This window comes from Phalangium opilio, unplaced genomic scaffold (assembly GCF_054372755.1).
Source record: "Phalangium opilio isolate 3A_F unplaced genomic scaffold, DU_Popi_V2 ptg000011l_1, whole genome shotgun sequence".
Classification (NCBI taxonomy): Eukaryota; Metazoa; Arthropoda; class Arachnida; order Opiliones; family Phalangiidae; genus Phalangium; species Phalangium opilio.
In genome coordinates, this window is record NW_028324147.1 from 1,920,178 (window position 1) to 1,934,567 (window position 14,390).

The 14,390-nt window shown below is 38.8% G+C and overlaps 1 protein-coding gene across 15 annotated transcripts in view; it reads right to left on the reverse strand.

Moving 5' to 3' along the window:
• onecut (homeobox protein onecut) overlaps positions 1–14,390 on the reverse strand; it is an 80,960-nt gene that overhangs the window by 32,335 nt on the left and 34,235 nt on the right. For 4 of the 15 annotated variants that reach the window (XM_089857877.1, XM_089857878.1, XM_089857885.1 and 1 more), the window contains exon 3: positions 2,797–2,838. The exons of 2 other annotated variants lie outside the window; for them this stretch is intronic. In XM_089857877.1, the coding sequence (XP_089714003.1) occupies positions 2,797–2,838 (42 nt within the window). Of the gene's footprint in view, positions 1–2,794; positions 2,839–13,296; positions 13,333–14,390 lie in introns of all 15 variants that reach the window. 9 more of the 15 variants (XM_089857874.1, XM_089857883.1, XM_089857884.1 and 6 more) reach the window with 4 other exon arrangements.

Below are 14,390 nucleotides of genomic sequence, written 5' to 3' on the forward strand. Positions count from 1 at the left end.
TTAACCAATCAAAATCTTCCCACGCCTTAAATTGCAGAACTAAACCCCCATAACTCACTAGACACTCAAGTCTCAACCCACGATCACAGATTATAGAGTAAATAACAATTTGATATGGGCCTAATACCCAACAACTCAAAAGCATAAAGTTTATATAAAAAACAGAACACTCAAAGTATAATGGAGACGCGAGCGATCGTCAAAAAGCAGTTTCGAGGCCCAAAATAAAACAGTGACCATATCATCATAACAAAACAAAAGTAGGCTCAAACTCGAGACATGATTAGGGATAGGGGCCGAGCGCTCGGGAGAAAATATTTTGCCCGATACCCGCCCGGGTTTGGGCCGGGGAAAACCCGGAATCTACTCCGGCAAAAGAGAGGTGATTTTTCCGGACGGCCGCGTTTCGAACCTCATCAAAACCCAGGGAGAGAGAGAGAGAGTAAAGTAACTTAAGTAAGAGAGAGCGCGCGAGAGAGTGTTCTTTACGCTTCGACGGCCCCAATCGAAGCCCGAGAGCTAAGAAATCAGTGCAGCCCGAGTTTGGGGCCGGAGTTAGCCCCAAAACTCCGGCCGGGATGTGTTAAGCGCAAAACCATCGGTTCGGTACCGACGCGGGCAAAGAATAAGGAAAGTCATCAGGGGCCATACCCTCCTTCCCTTACCTTCCCTTCCCTCTAGCATTTGTAGAGACGTTTCCCGCCAAAAAATGATGGGTAATATCTATATATACTAAGAATTAAGGCGCCTTCACATTGTAGTTACGTTTCAGCTAATTATAACAAAAAGGTTTGGGCCCCTCTTTCTCTATCTCATTCATGGGTCGTTTTTAGCATCAGAGAAACTATAATGCCGTTTAAATAATGTAGAGAAAGTTAACTTAATAATGCATTAATTGCATGTAAGCCTTCATGGTGGCAGATTTCTAGCAGTCAATGGAAACGGCTTAAATATTCCTTCTTGTACAGGATTAATGGTGTTCCTTCCGTTTTGGATTTAGATCTATATATTGCCTCTGTTACGACATCGTAACAGGAAATAGACCAAGAGAACTCTGTCTGAAAAGTTCAATTCTCTATTTCCATGGTACTTTTGTGAAGGCACCTTAACCGTATACTCTATCCCGTAGTGGCGTAGTGTTAGCGTTAGGCAACTATACTTAGAAGGATCAATCATCGCATCCAGCCAGTTAATTTTGGGTTTCAAAGATATATATCCATTTTTCTAACACTCTAAAGAAGAATAATATTGTACAAACACTATATAAGGGTATTTTTGATATCGAATCATGGGATATCTTTGGACCTCGGTTGCGTCATGAACGACTCGGCGAGAGATCCATTTTTATACGCTTGAAGTACTCTTGAAAATTGTATTTGTTTTGCGTCATACCATGCTACTTTTTGCCTTTCATGATGTCAATTTGTAATTTTCCTAAATAGTACGTTGCGATATTCGAGTAAGTATATTTAATTTAGGATAAAGACACTTTGATATTTAAGTTAATTTATTTAAAATTAATTCAACTTTAATTTTCTTTAAGTAAAAGAAAAAAATTTAAAAATCTTTCAACTTCAAATCATTGTTTGACAGGCAAACGTTTAAGTAACGTACGACTACACCAAAACTGTCTTTATCTCGGATTCAATCACTTATATATACTTTCTCGGTTTGTAACTAAGGGCTTGTAATATAAATCTATAAACACTAATCAAACGATACATCATCCGAAAATCGGAACACGGTATTTGTTATACGTAGCTTTTCCCCCGTAATAAATTTTAAAACAGCAGTCACAAACGGAAACAAGTCAATTTTGGGGACATTGAGAAATCAGTCTTTCAACGTCATCAAACCTTAAGCCTAACGTATAGTTAAGTTTACTAGACAATCAGCGGCGCTCAATTTGTAGCGAGTAATTAGTAAGAGGTAGCTAGCTGGTTCGAGCCAAGGCTGCTGGCAAATTAGCTTTCAATACGCGAAATGACTTATTGAAATCTAATTAGGCTTAGGACACGCTCGTCTGGCCGTATTAAAAGGCTATCTAGGTTATTCAAATTAACATTAAGATTCGAAACCGGGAGTCGCTGCGACTATATCAAACCTAACCGGCCAATAGTAATTCATCATTTCAAATTGTTGTCAAGTGCGCTTTGCTAAGATTCAAATTTTGAAGTGTCGCCAACTCATGCACGGTTTGCTTTGCTCCCTTACGCGGGTTTCATTAAAAAAAGAGATTTTATTTATTATTTAGTAGAAAGAATAACTGACTCGTAGAGATTAACATAAAGCGGCTTATCGTTACTCTTAAACCTCGTGGAATTGAAACCAAGGCTTAACGAAAATATTCAACAATGCACGTGATTTAACGAATTGTTAAAGCGCGCCAAATTTTAACCAAGGCATAAGGAATATTTTAATTTATACTCTAGCGCCCGTCTTCCCACTAATTAACTTCTAATCATTTCGCTGGTATTTTGAAATACTTAAATCTGAACGCTTACGCAGTTCTGACGTCATTTATAGACATAATTTGCACAAAACTATAAGTAGGATCCGGGAAACTTACTGCAATGATAGTTTGCCTTAACTATCTTATCTCTATTTCTTTTAAATTACTAATTACTGCGGTAATCAAATATTCTTTCTAAATAAATAATAAATATATTCTCGTATACTTAAAACGTATATATAACATATCGCTAAGCCTTATTATTTATTTATTTCAAAATAGAAGCTAAGCCTAATTAATTATAACAAGTAATTAATATACAAAATGCATCGTTTTTCATTTACCTGAATTGTCGCTCGATGAAATGCCCATTATACCATCGACCCCTGAAATCACAGCAAACGGAATTTTGGTTAGAACTTTTTAATGGATTAAAATTGTTAAACTAAACTACGTGACGTGATTATGTGATTAGTAAAAGCGTGCCGTGATTTTAAACTCAATAAAAAAATAAAGCAACGCGATGTTGATGAGATCGAGTTGAAATTTTAATGTTTTTTAGTTCCAAGTACGTTTTCGGTGGGATTATGTTTTAGTCTATTTTTGGCCTATTTTGTGCATATACAGGGTAAACAGTTACGAATTAATTCTGTTACGTTTGAATATGTTTATCACCTTTTCTTCCCCCTTACGTTTATGGATTTTAGCAAATAATGTTAACAGCACGCAGTTGTCAAAAACAAATAGAAACACATTGCAAGAGCTTAGAGCTGCACGTATTCAAATCATTTAAAAGAGATTTTTTTACATGTCTACAAGGTGTAATGGCTTTTACAACTTGTTGCGAATCTCGCGGTGGTCGCGGTCATTCTTTTCCTGTTGCCTGCCAACAACGAACGAGACGTGATTAAGCTAAATTGAATTGGTCACTTATACACTAAAGGAACGTTCTCCCGCCAAAGAACAGTTACCTATATCCATAACAGGGGGGAAAAGGCGTGGCCAAAACGCCAAAATGTACTAGAGTAGTAGTAGTAGTGGGCAACCCCTAACGAGTGTCTCATATAATACCGCCATTTTGAACCTCCCACACAATTCGGCTCAAAATAAATTCTTACAAGATTTTTTTCTTTTTTTTAGTCTATTTCACTTTGAGATTGTGCAGACTATTTTATTTCTTTACCCTATTTTACATTACGTATTCTTCCGCGGCTACCTTTGAATCTAGTGTATTTTACTATTGGAATTAGATGTAACCGAAGCGTGAGGGAACGCCATTAATCGGTCGTTAAAACAAAAGAATAGCACGTGCTCTGAATTTCGGAGTCGCGCGCGCGCGCTTTAGGTGTACTTTTCCCGCCAAAAAAGGAAATTCGCACGTGTCTCGATCGGTATTGGCCGATTAAATGCGACAGTGTGATATTCCAGTCCTGATTTCTAGAGAATTGGGTTAACCAATTAGATCTGTCTGAGGTAATTTTGTCTATATCATTCACGGTTTTTGGATTACCTCCTTTTCCCTCCAGACTAAGTAAGGGTCGATATTTTTCGACATTGTTTCATTTCATAACACGATAAATTATTCACAAAGATTACATTTAATATTTATAGAGTCTCTATTACACGATATAGGAATACGTGAATGGTTTTAACTTTTTTATTGAAATCATTTAAATTGTTATAGTATTTTGGAAAAAAACCATGGAGTTTCTAAATATTCCCTAATAAAAATTTGAAGATATTTAATAAGTTAATTAGATTTTGATAAAGACTTCATCATTAAATAATATAAAAAATGAGTGGAACTAATCCCCTTTCAGCTTACACTTTACCCCCCTTCCATGGTGGGGGGGGGAGACTTACTCCGAGGGGGTAATTTTAGAAAGAGAAAAAGGAGGAATGGAGCTAGGTCCAAACACTTTTCCAGATCTTTAAAAAGCAATTTTTCAAGGAACGCGGTATACTAAGAAGTCGCGGGAGAAGATGGATTTCCCCCTTTTCTACCCAAGAATCTCTTCTTTAGAGCAAATTCTATATAATCTTTAAGGACTCGGATTTCTTTAAAGGACAACTCTAACGAATTAAAGGGTCTAGTGGAACCTTCCCAATTAACTAAGAAAGCAATACGCTACTAGAAATTAAATTAAAGATGACTCAAAAATATTTAAAAATAAACTTAAAACATCGTTATGGTATTATTCTACTACAGTATAGCGTTTTCCCTCCTATCTATTCAAGAAATATCGCACGCAGTTATGATACAATTAGATTAGATTAGAGCACTTCAAATAATTTGGTTCCTGTACTGATAAGGTAGAGTATGAATGATTCTTCACCAGATTCTTAAGTTGTAAGTAAGAGTTCTCCTTTATGGGAAGAGCTCAGTAGAGCTTGAAAGTAAGTATAGCGTGTGCTGTCTGTTATCACCCCTAGCACCCCCCCCCCTCCTTTATCATCTTCCGCTTCTAGAAGAAGAAATCACCCATCATTTTGACCGTTTCATTTCTCTTCCAGTCCTTATATATAGAAGTCACGTGAAACTCCGTTTTTTTCTCTCTCTCCCTCTCTCTCTCTCTCTCTTCGACGTCTTGCATCCCCTTTTGGCTATGGAACCCTTACCCTTCAACGCTCGAGTTCTATTTTAACAAATGAATTCTTAGCTTACAGTCACTTCCTTTTTGACAAACCGTTTTTCCCCCCGAAAGTCCACGCACCACCACCCTCATCCACCCACCAAGGTATACAACCTAATGGCTTTTTCATAGTCCGAAATCTTAACGCCCACTCAGCTCACTTCTTTAACGATCGCCCTTCCTTCAAGGGTTGCCAGGTAGGTTTTTCTTATACTACCCATAAGTTCATAAGGTATGTTGGCCATAAGTTTGTTAATCTCTGGTTACAAACTGGAACTTGTCATGAAGTGAGTGAGGTAGGTCATAGATTCAGGGTAAAGCGACGCCTGGTCAAGCGCTGTCAAAGGCTTAGTAATGCAGACTAAAGAGGAAGATGGACCTCTTAAAATTGAACCTCTGTGTTGTATTGAAACCGAGCAAGGGTATCGTTAGAATTCAAGGTCATTTTCAAATTAAATTTCAAGGAATCACCGTTTAAAAGGGAGAAGTAAATGGAAAACATCACTTCTTCGCTAGTCCTCTTTAGAATGACAACCAAGCTTCTGACTAAACTCACAACAAGTTGCAAGGAATTATGGGTATGAATTTTGAAGTACATCCCAACGTTTCAAACCCTAAAGTTTTCTTTATTTTTTTTTCTATAACCCAAACTTGGAGGAAGATGTAGAGGATAAAAAAACTGGGGAACGTAAAACGTTATTTGAACGTGTACACCTGGTACGTCACGCGCGCGTGAACCAAAACACAGTTGATTCTAACGCGTTAAACATTCACTATTCCCGCTATATATATATTTCCCCGCCTGTTCCTGGCCTGCACGAGCCTAAGGCTATCATTCAGACATCAGTCCCCGTCTGCACTCGCTGTTCAATCGCAAGGTACAGCGAACTTAACCTAGCAAACCTACAAACGCTAAGAGTAAGGATGGACTGAAGTTTCCTTATGGGACGAACTAAACCGGGATTGAGAGAGGATGAAGATGGGATTGCCAGAAGAGAGAGATGTATGAGAAAAGCATCCTAATGCGCGTTAGAAACCATCTCGGGAAGTCAAGAAAGGTCGGGACATTTAAACTTTGACCCTCGAAGAATTTATCTTAGAAAAATACTTTCAACTTGTTGGGCGGAGGAAAGGACACGTTTGTTAGGACTTCGGGATATTTTACCATGAAGTTTTTGGAGTTTTCAAACAGGTCTAAAAACAATAGACAGGAGGAATGAGATAAAGATAGATTCAAGTATATCAATTCTTGCTGGTCCTCTTTGGAATACTTGGATCAATCAGTCCAATTAAAACCATTAAAAAACCTTTAAAAGTTAACATCCGCTTGAAAATTCTCGATACTGATGACTAAGAGAAGACACGAGGGAGTCAAAAGAAAAACCGCATGGCGGTCCATTGTCTCAGGCCATCATATATATACTGTTCTTCAGGAGCAGGACTTCCTTTGTAATACCAAGATATAGAAAGAGAAAAAGAATGCGTGTCCAGGCATTAAAGAAGCGTGTACTTGGGGAGGTTTTTACCCTCCAGGGATTCCAGGCCGGTCACCCTGCCACCGACGTCCCCCGCACCCAAGAACAAAAAAGCGTCAGTTTTTGTTATACCACTAAGGCAAGAGTGGGCTGCGAGACGGACGTCGAGTCAGGACTTGAAATAAAGCAGGGGGATAACACACTCTGCCCTCTGTCGCGAGAAATCGTCATCTGTGGATGACGTGGGGGGTATCGTGGACAGAAAATTCAGAGCATGGCCAGGAGGCTTTTGTGGCGGTGGTTCAGGGATGGCTCACCCTATAGCTGAAATTCCCTCTTGACCGTTTGATAAAGGTCTCTCGCTGTCCTATATAATATCCGCTGGACCCATATAGCTATGTCTCTACTCCGTCGTCGTCTGGTTTGGTATCCATCCCTGACCGTTGGCTGCTGGACATCGTTGCAAATCCCTTCACTATTTTATCTTCGTGCTCTTTGTGGGGATATACCCCCAAGAAATTATTTTATGGATTGGATGGGGTCAAATCCTTACAAAGGCTTAAGTTTTAGGTGAAAAAGAGTTAACGAGGGCGGGAATTGAAAGTGAAAAGCGAAGTTTTCAATATTTTTACCTCCCACTTTTAGCATTCAATATTTTTGCTTCTTAAGATGTTTTAATCGAAGAGATGTTTAAAAGGAAATAAAAAATAGTTTCGTCAATTTGATTGCATTTATCTGTCAAATTCTCTCTTTAAGAAAATGTTACTATATATGGTATTACTTTAAATTTAGGTCACATTCGTTTCAAGAAAGAAACTAAAAACAGAAATAAACTAACACGAAGATATCAAACCCCCCGGAATATTTTAAACGCTACGTTGATTGGCCGACCCTATTCACTAGCCACGTGACATTACTCCTATCAACTTTTAAAGCACGCGCAATTCCAAAATTCAAAAACAAAGGCTTAAAGAATAACATGCTTTAATAACGTCTGATGAATTTGTTTCTATAGAGAGCAGAAGGAGTTCAAAGAGTGGCCATTTATTGTCGAAGCTAGCTTTTTCGCCGCCATTACTGTACCGAAAAGGGTTCTTAATCAAATCACGGGAGGGACGGGAGCTTAGACTGAAGTCAGCTAGGGTTAGCTATAGCACTCTTCCTGTACTTTTAAAAAGACATACCCTATCCCGAAATGATAGAATGGGGATCGAGTTGAGAACAGAGAGCATGCAGTAAAGCTTTTCCTGGGTTACTAAAACTGTGCTGTGTGAGAGAGAGAGAGAGTTGGGGTTAGGGTTAGGGTTGGGTCGACCCCTGGCCCCGATGCCAATTAGGAGGAATATACACTGTTGACACACGAAGGGCAAACACGCGCCTTGTGTGCATGCCTCGGCCTAAAGGAAAGGAAAGGTCATTAGCGTCAGGTCCTGACCCCCGTTTGACCCCCTTTAGTTTTCACCCCTAGCACCAGCTTGTCTTATATATATAGTTTCACCCCTTTTTCGACACTAACGATTCCTCATAAACAATGAAATGGCAGAAGTCAAGTGATAAATAGAACTCGAATCACGTGCACCCTGCGAAATTAAGGTGCTGTATGGGTATATGGGTAACCTTTCTCCTTATTGGCTGAAAACCGTGTTGAGAAAACCCTATAGGAGAGAGCTTACAATACAAAATAATTCCACGGTTTGAACTATAAGCAATGGGATGATCTTTAGGATTATTTGTAGTATATCAAGGTCTTTCTAAATTTTTTTTCAGAACTTAGCACGCTGAAGGGAGAACGTGATTCTCGTTTTAACGAACTCAATTAGTCCTGGACAAACACAAAAATATATCGCGTGCATTCTAACTGTTTACTTATCTATAAGATCTAATTCACTTTAGAGGCCATTAAAGTATGAAAAATTCCATTAAAACCCCATATAAATCATTAAGCCGCAAATATAATCATGAGAGACATTAAAATTTAAGTTACTCCGTGTGGTACGGTACGGTATCCTTCGTTCCTAGTCCCTGAACGCACCAAGGTTTGCAACCAAAAGAGCCGACGCCATTTTTAATAATAAACCTCCATATAGTAGAGTGCATTATTATCTCTACTACAACTTTTTTCCCAATGCCTCGCATACTCAAGTCCATCTCAACCGGAGTTTACGTTGAAAACAAACCAAAATATCACCCTTTACGTTTAAATAGGAACAACATTTCCTGTATTGTAAATTACCGGTGAAAACTCCGTATACAGTACACGTGCTTTAGTTCACAACGCGCCATGAAAAAGAGAGCTCGCGCGCACGTGGGCGGGATGTTGCCCTACAGAGTAGTGGCAATCCACGTTAGCCACCAATACAGTCAAAGGCAGGTAACTGTCATTACTTTGTTAGGTAACAGTCTTACGACATCAATTGACAGTAAAACAGAAGGCTGGAGTTGACTCAAAACTAACGGAGTGTCTAGCAAACCGACATAAGGAACTAAAGAAACTCTGACAACTTTTTTTTTTAGTTTTTCTGGAAACACGGAAAGGTTGGAGGGTGAGGGGGGTATAGTTCTCAAACAAATTAGAGTATTACAATTAGGCTCATCATAACGTTAATGATCGTTACGTATACCCTATTCTCTTTGCTATAATAACATAATTCATGTATCGATTTGGGAAAGGTCATATGTATATTTATGTAATATACTATACTTGGATAAATAATTATATCTAGGTACAATTAATCTAATACAGGAAGTCACTCTACTAGGGTTGTTGCAAAAAGAACTTCTTAATTAGTTGTTTCCTCTCTAGATATATTTTTTTATGATCTTCATGGGTTCGGTAAGGTAAAAAAGGTTCGTACCCAATTTTTTCTCTTTCAATATTCAAAATCCTACCCCAAACGCGTTCATACAATTACACAGCAACTCAACGATGACGTATACCCCTCAGGGTTGGTTATTTTTCCATAACTAAAAACATGACACTCTTCAACCAAAGTATATATAGGTCACGTCACGAGAAGTTAGAACGTGTAGTCCTTCCCCCCCCCAGCGTGAGTCTCTCACAACACAAGTACGGAGAGGCCATGGCCATATTGAGAGAGACCAGCCTGCAGTGTTCTATTTTTCCATACTGTACAATTCCTCTGATTCTTGGGAACTTTGGCAGCCGTTCTCTTCCAGGAGGACGCTAGCTGTATACTTGTCTCCCTCTACACAGTACACACACGCGCGCCAAAAACTCCCGGAGTCCCGCACCCTCCCGTAATTAAGCTAAGGGGGTGCGTCGGTGGGGTACTACCCCTCACAAACCCCCCAATCTGAGAGTGAGAGAGAATAGAGAGAACAGAAAAGAGAGTTGTGTTCTCTCTTTTTTTCCTTCCTTTTTCTTCTCCTCGTGTATTTCTTTTCTTCCTTAGCAAAGGCCTAACACTTTTTCCCGCCAATTCAAGACAGTTTTTCTTCTAGCAGAAAACAACTTCTATTCAAACTTAGCCTAGGCCTAACTCTCAAGGAAACCAAGGCTTAACGGTTAATCCACTTCGTATTCTCTCTAAGGAAAAGGGATTCGTTTTAACGGGAAAGTTAGGGATGCAGGTTAAAATTTACTTCTTATAATGAAGTTGTGAACTTGTGGTCTCTCTAGAGGCACGTGCAGTTAAAAATGTTGCGTCTGACGCATGCGTATTAGTGTTTAGGGAGATATCAAATAGAAGATAATATTAATAATTTATTAATTCACTTCCACCAGCGCAAATTGGACCTTGATATACTAGAAAACTGCAGATCCTTACTCTAGAGTCCTTGCTAATTAATTCTGTTAGTTAACTATATTTTTATACTTTGTATTCAATGCACAATTGAATTGAAAAACACTAAATTAAATAAATGGGGAAAAAGCGTATGTCGATTCTCAATATATATATATATATATATATACATATATAAGAGTAAGTTTACCGATTTTACTCCCTATTGCGCCAATCTCAGGAAGAGTTGAACAACTTATCGGAAACCAATGCGGAGAGCAATCGTGCAAATAGTATGGAAAATAGTAGAATTCCTCTATGCTAAGGACTAAGATTGAAGGTTAGAATGACTAACGATGGAGGGGATAGAATCTTCCCTCTATAACCCTGTCAATACTCAATACACACCTTTCAGGAAACACTTTTAGACGATTGCCGCGCACCCGTCTAGAGAATGAAGGAAGACGGACGGAATCTAGGAAGGAACCAGGGGAAACAAAAAAATATATACTATCGGATCAAAGAAACCTTTCGCGGAACGCCAAGGAGTGGACCCTTGGCATATAAAACCACCCGGAAACTTCAAGGAAAATACTCGAAAGAAAAAGCTAGGCCTATAGAGATTCTAATCTAACTTTCAAACCGTTCTATCTATTCCAATTTATGTTGGAAAGATAAGGCTTTTTGGCTGTAAGGTTTGAACACTAGAAGATCCCGTGGGATGGCTTATACTAAGATCGAGGGGACAGACACTAGTTAAGGAAAATTGCGACGAAATGCGTGGGTGGTTTTAACCACGAATCTTTACGACAATGAAGTAATTTTTGGCTTCAGAGCGCAATGAGCTCAGTGGAAAACATCTCATTTACTTGTCCATGAAATACAATTGAATCCTAGTTTGGAATTCACCAAAACTGTTACGAGTACCTGAACCCTCGCGTACCCGCTCGAGACTGAGTCTGAGAAAGAAAGGGGGAATGGGGTTAGCGCCAAAATCTACTCGACAATCCTACGAGTAAACGATAAGGCGCTTAATTACGGTAGCCAAGGGTTAATTAAAAGGGGTGAAATACCCTCCCGCCCCTTCCTACGTCCGACCGACGGACGTAGGAACTCCTCGAAGTTGAGAGACTGCTAGAGAGAGGGATGGGGTCGGGGGTCGAGGAGAGAACAAGCAATCGGTGGCTAGGACAATCTACCTCCGACCTTATGCCTCTTAAACTAACGCATTACCCATTAGGTGTGCTGCTTTGAACTTGCTCCCCCCCTCCCTTTTCCTGACTTAATCCTGCGCTGGTCTGAACCACGTATAAGGATTTCCCCCCCCCCCTCTTCCTCCCTTTATAACTATACGTATATATATGGTTAATCTAGTCTCCCATCCATGTAAGTGTTAAGGAAAAGATACAATTTAAATTGAAGATTAAATACTTGTTGGTCAAGAAAGAGTAATTACAGTTTAAATTGTTGGTTAAAACAATGGAGGGTTAATTGAAATAACATGACAGGAGTGGATGTAGCGATCCGTGGTGCGCAGTACGGTGTTTAGGAAGTACAAGTCTTAATCTCTTTCTCTATATCTCCTTTTGGTTTGGTTTCTACTTTAGCATAATGAAGTATTATCTTTACTAATTTCTCTCAGAAAATAATAAATTCGGTGTGTTTCTTTGAATTTCTCACTTCCTGTTATTTCTCTATTTGCATTTGATAAAAAGGAAACAGAAGCATTTAACCTACGAACACGGCAATGCCATTCGTATTCTTTTTAAGAACAATTATTAGTATCACTTTGAGCAAATTATCTAGATTGTTCTAAAACGAATCAGAGATGGACAGTTAGAAAGCTAGTTTCGTGCCATAACAAAAAGAAGCGGGAGAGCAAAGGAAGAGAGAGAGATAGAGAACAGGTTAAGCCTTGGTCGCTTCTTCTGGGTAGATGTAGAGGAGAGGAGAGCCGGCGGGGTTATTCCGTGGCTAGGCCTAGGCTTATTTGTTCTTCACTCCTTAACGTCATTAAAAGAGGGTAGGGGCTAAAAGACTGTTGACTCGGTACCCGCTTAACCGCGTTAAGGCTGCCTGGCCCCTTGACACCGCAACCCACGCCACCGTTCTTCTTTCAACGGCATACACACACCTAAGATTTCTTTGTCTTTTCATCGTCATCCTACTACAACGACGAAAGAAATACCGTCAGCCCAACAAAAGGGAGAGCTAGGCCTTTGCCTTTAATTCGGTTATCACATACCTAAACCCCTAGCAAATATTAGAAAGGAAAAAAAATAGCGTTTGCTAAAACGTTTCAGGGTTAACGTTTAGAGATGAATTGAGCCAAGATGCTAAGATAGGATCTACAACTAATTTAATTCGGAATCGTCCGCTTAAATGTAGTAAAATTAAAAGCTCTAATAAGCGTTATCTTATTTTATGGAAAAAGCACGCATTTCTGTTGACCCCTGTGACCCCGAGGTTAAAAACACTAGCTGTAGTGTCAACTCAGGGTAAGAATCAAGGACACATCATTTCTCCGAATACGATCTCAAGGAATTTATCGTGATTATGAACAGAAACCATGGATCGAAATTTTTAAAAAAAAGTCACGTGGGTGTCCTTGGAACCTTGGTAATTTATAGCGCGTGAATTAAGATTTAATTACATGGTGTCTGACCCGCGAAAGATTCTTAATTTATGAAGGAAAATATGCTTGTAGTGTCAAGTTGTCTCTTCTGTCGCGTTTGGTTTGACAACTTAAAGGATCACGGTCTCGATGTTAATAAGGTTTTGAAAGGTTAATAGACGTGTTACGCGATGAACGATCTTTAAAATTAATATCTATATTGAGTAACTAATGACGAAAAGGTGCAACTAACATGATTTGATTAACAACCTCAAAAAGTGAAACAAATTACTAAAAATTGGATAATTTTTCCATAAATAAATAGATAAATGTTTCACTTTTTCTTAATATCCTAACGATTTGTTAATTCTCAACTCACCGAATCCATCGGAGACGTAGCCTGATTGAAATTTACCTGGAAATAAAATAATCCAAAATTGGAGCCAAGAACACTTTATCTTCTATAATTTCTAATTTCTACTCGCTACGTCGGAAATCGGAATCGGCTTACTTTATAATAATTACATTGAACCAAACGAAATAAAACCTATCTCTATACGAGATTTATCATTATTTTTGTAAATTTTAAGCTCATGGACTGTAGGATTTAGAGTTAAATTGGGCGCAAACTGGATTAAGAAATGCAAAATCCTAGAAAATAGACCAAGTATTTGGCAGTAGACCTTAAACTCAATTCAAAATAGGTAAGGGAATATTTTTCCCAAAATAGAGTCATACAATGGGAACTATATTAGAATAGCCACAAGGGGACCTGAATCAGGCATCAAAAAGCGCCCTCCTTTTTTCCAATACACGTTATATATCGACATAAGGACCTAAGGTTTTGTTCGTGAAGTTGAAAGCAACGAAGGTAAAGGTGGGGTGGAGTGATACCGTATAAAGTAATCTCCCCAACAAACCCAAAACATCCAAGAGACCATTGGAACAAGAAAACAGACTGGGGGATATATACTGAACTGATAAATAGGCTTTCAAATCATTGGATTTCATGCAAAAAAAGAAGGAAAGTGTATTCCAGTGGATTCCGAAAAGGCCAAAAAATTCCCCTTCGTCCTGGGAGACTGACCCCGCCAAAAACGAAACGAGAATGGGCTGTATACCCCCGTCATAAGTTAATAATTGTACCAAGGATAAGTTAAACTATGTTAAAGCGTTACATACAGACAGAAACCTTTTCCATATTAAACATGAACAAAAACAAAAACATTTCAATATAATACATAGTTTTCACTGGGGGAGACTTGATAGCAGTTCAGTTCAGTTCAATTCGAATCAGAACTTTACTAACTCGGTTCACAGAAGTTAGGACCGACAATAATGCAGACTACTTGACTACTTGGCCCATAGACTGGGCAGAGAGAATATTGTAAACAATCTAGGATACTTATTCTTGTTTATAATTTACTTGTGATCCTATCCACAAGGAACCAAGAGAGATGGGTAAGGAAGGAA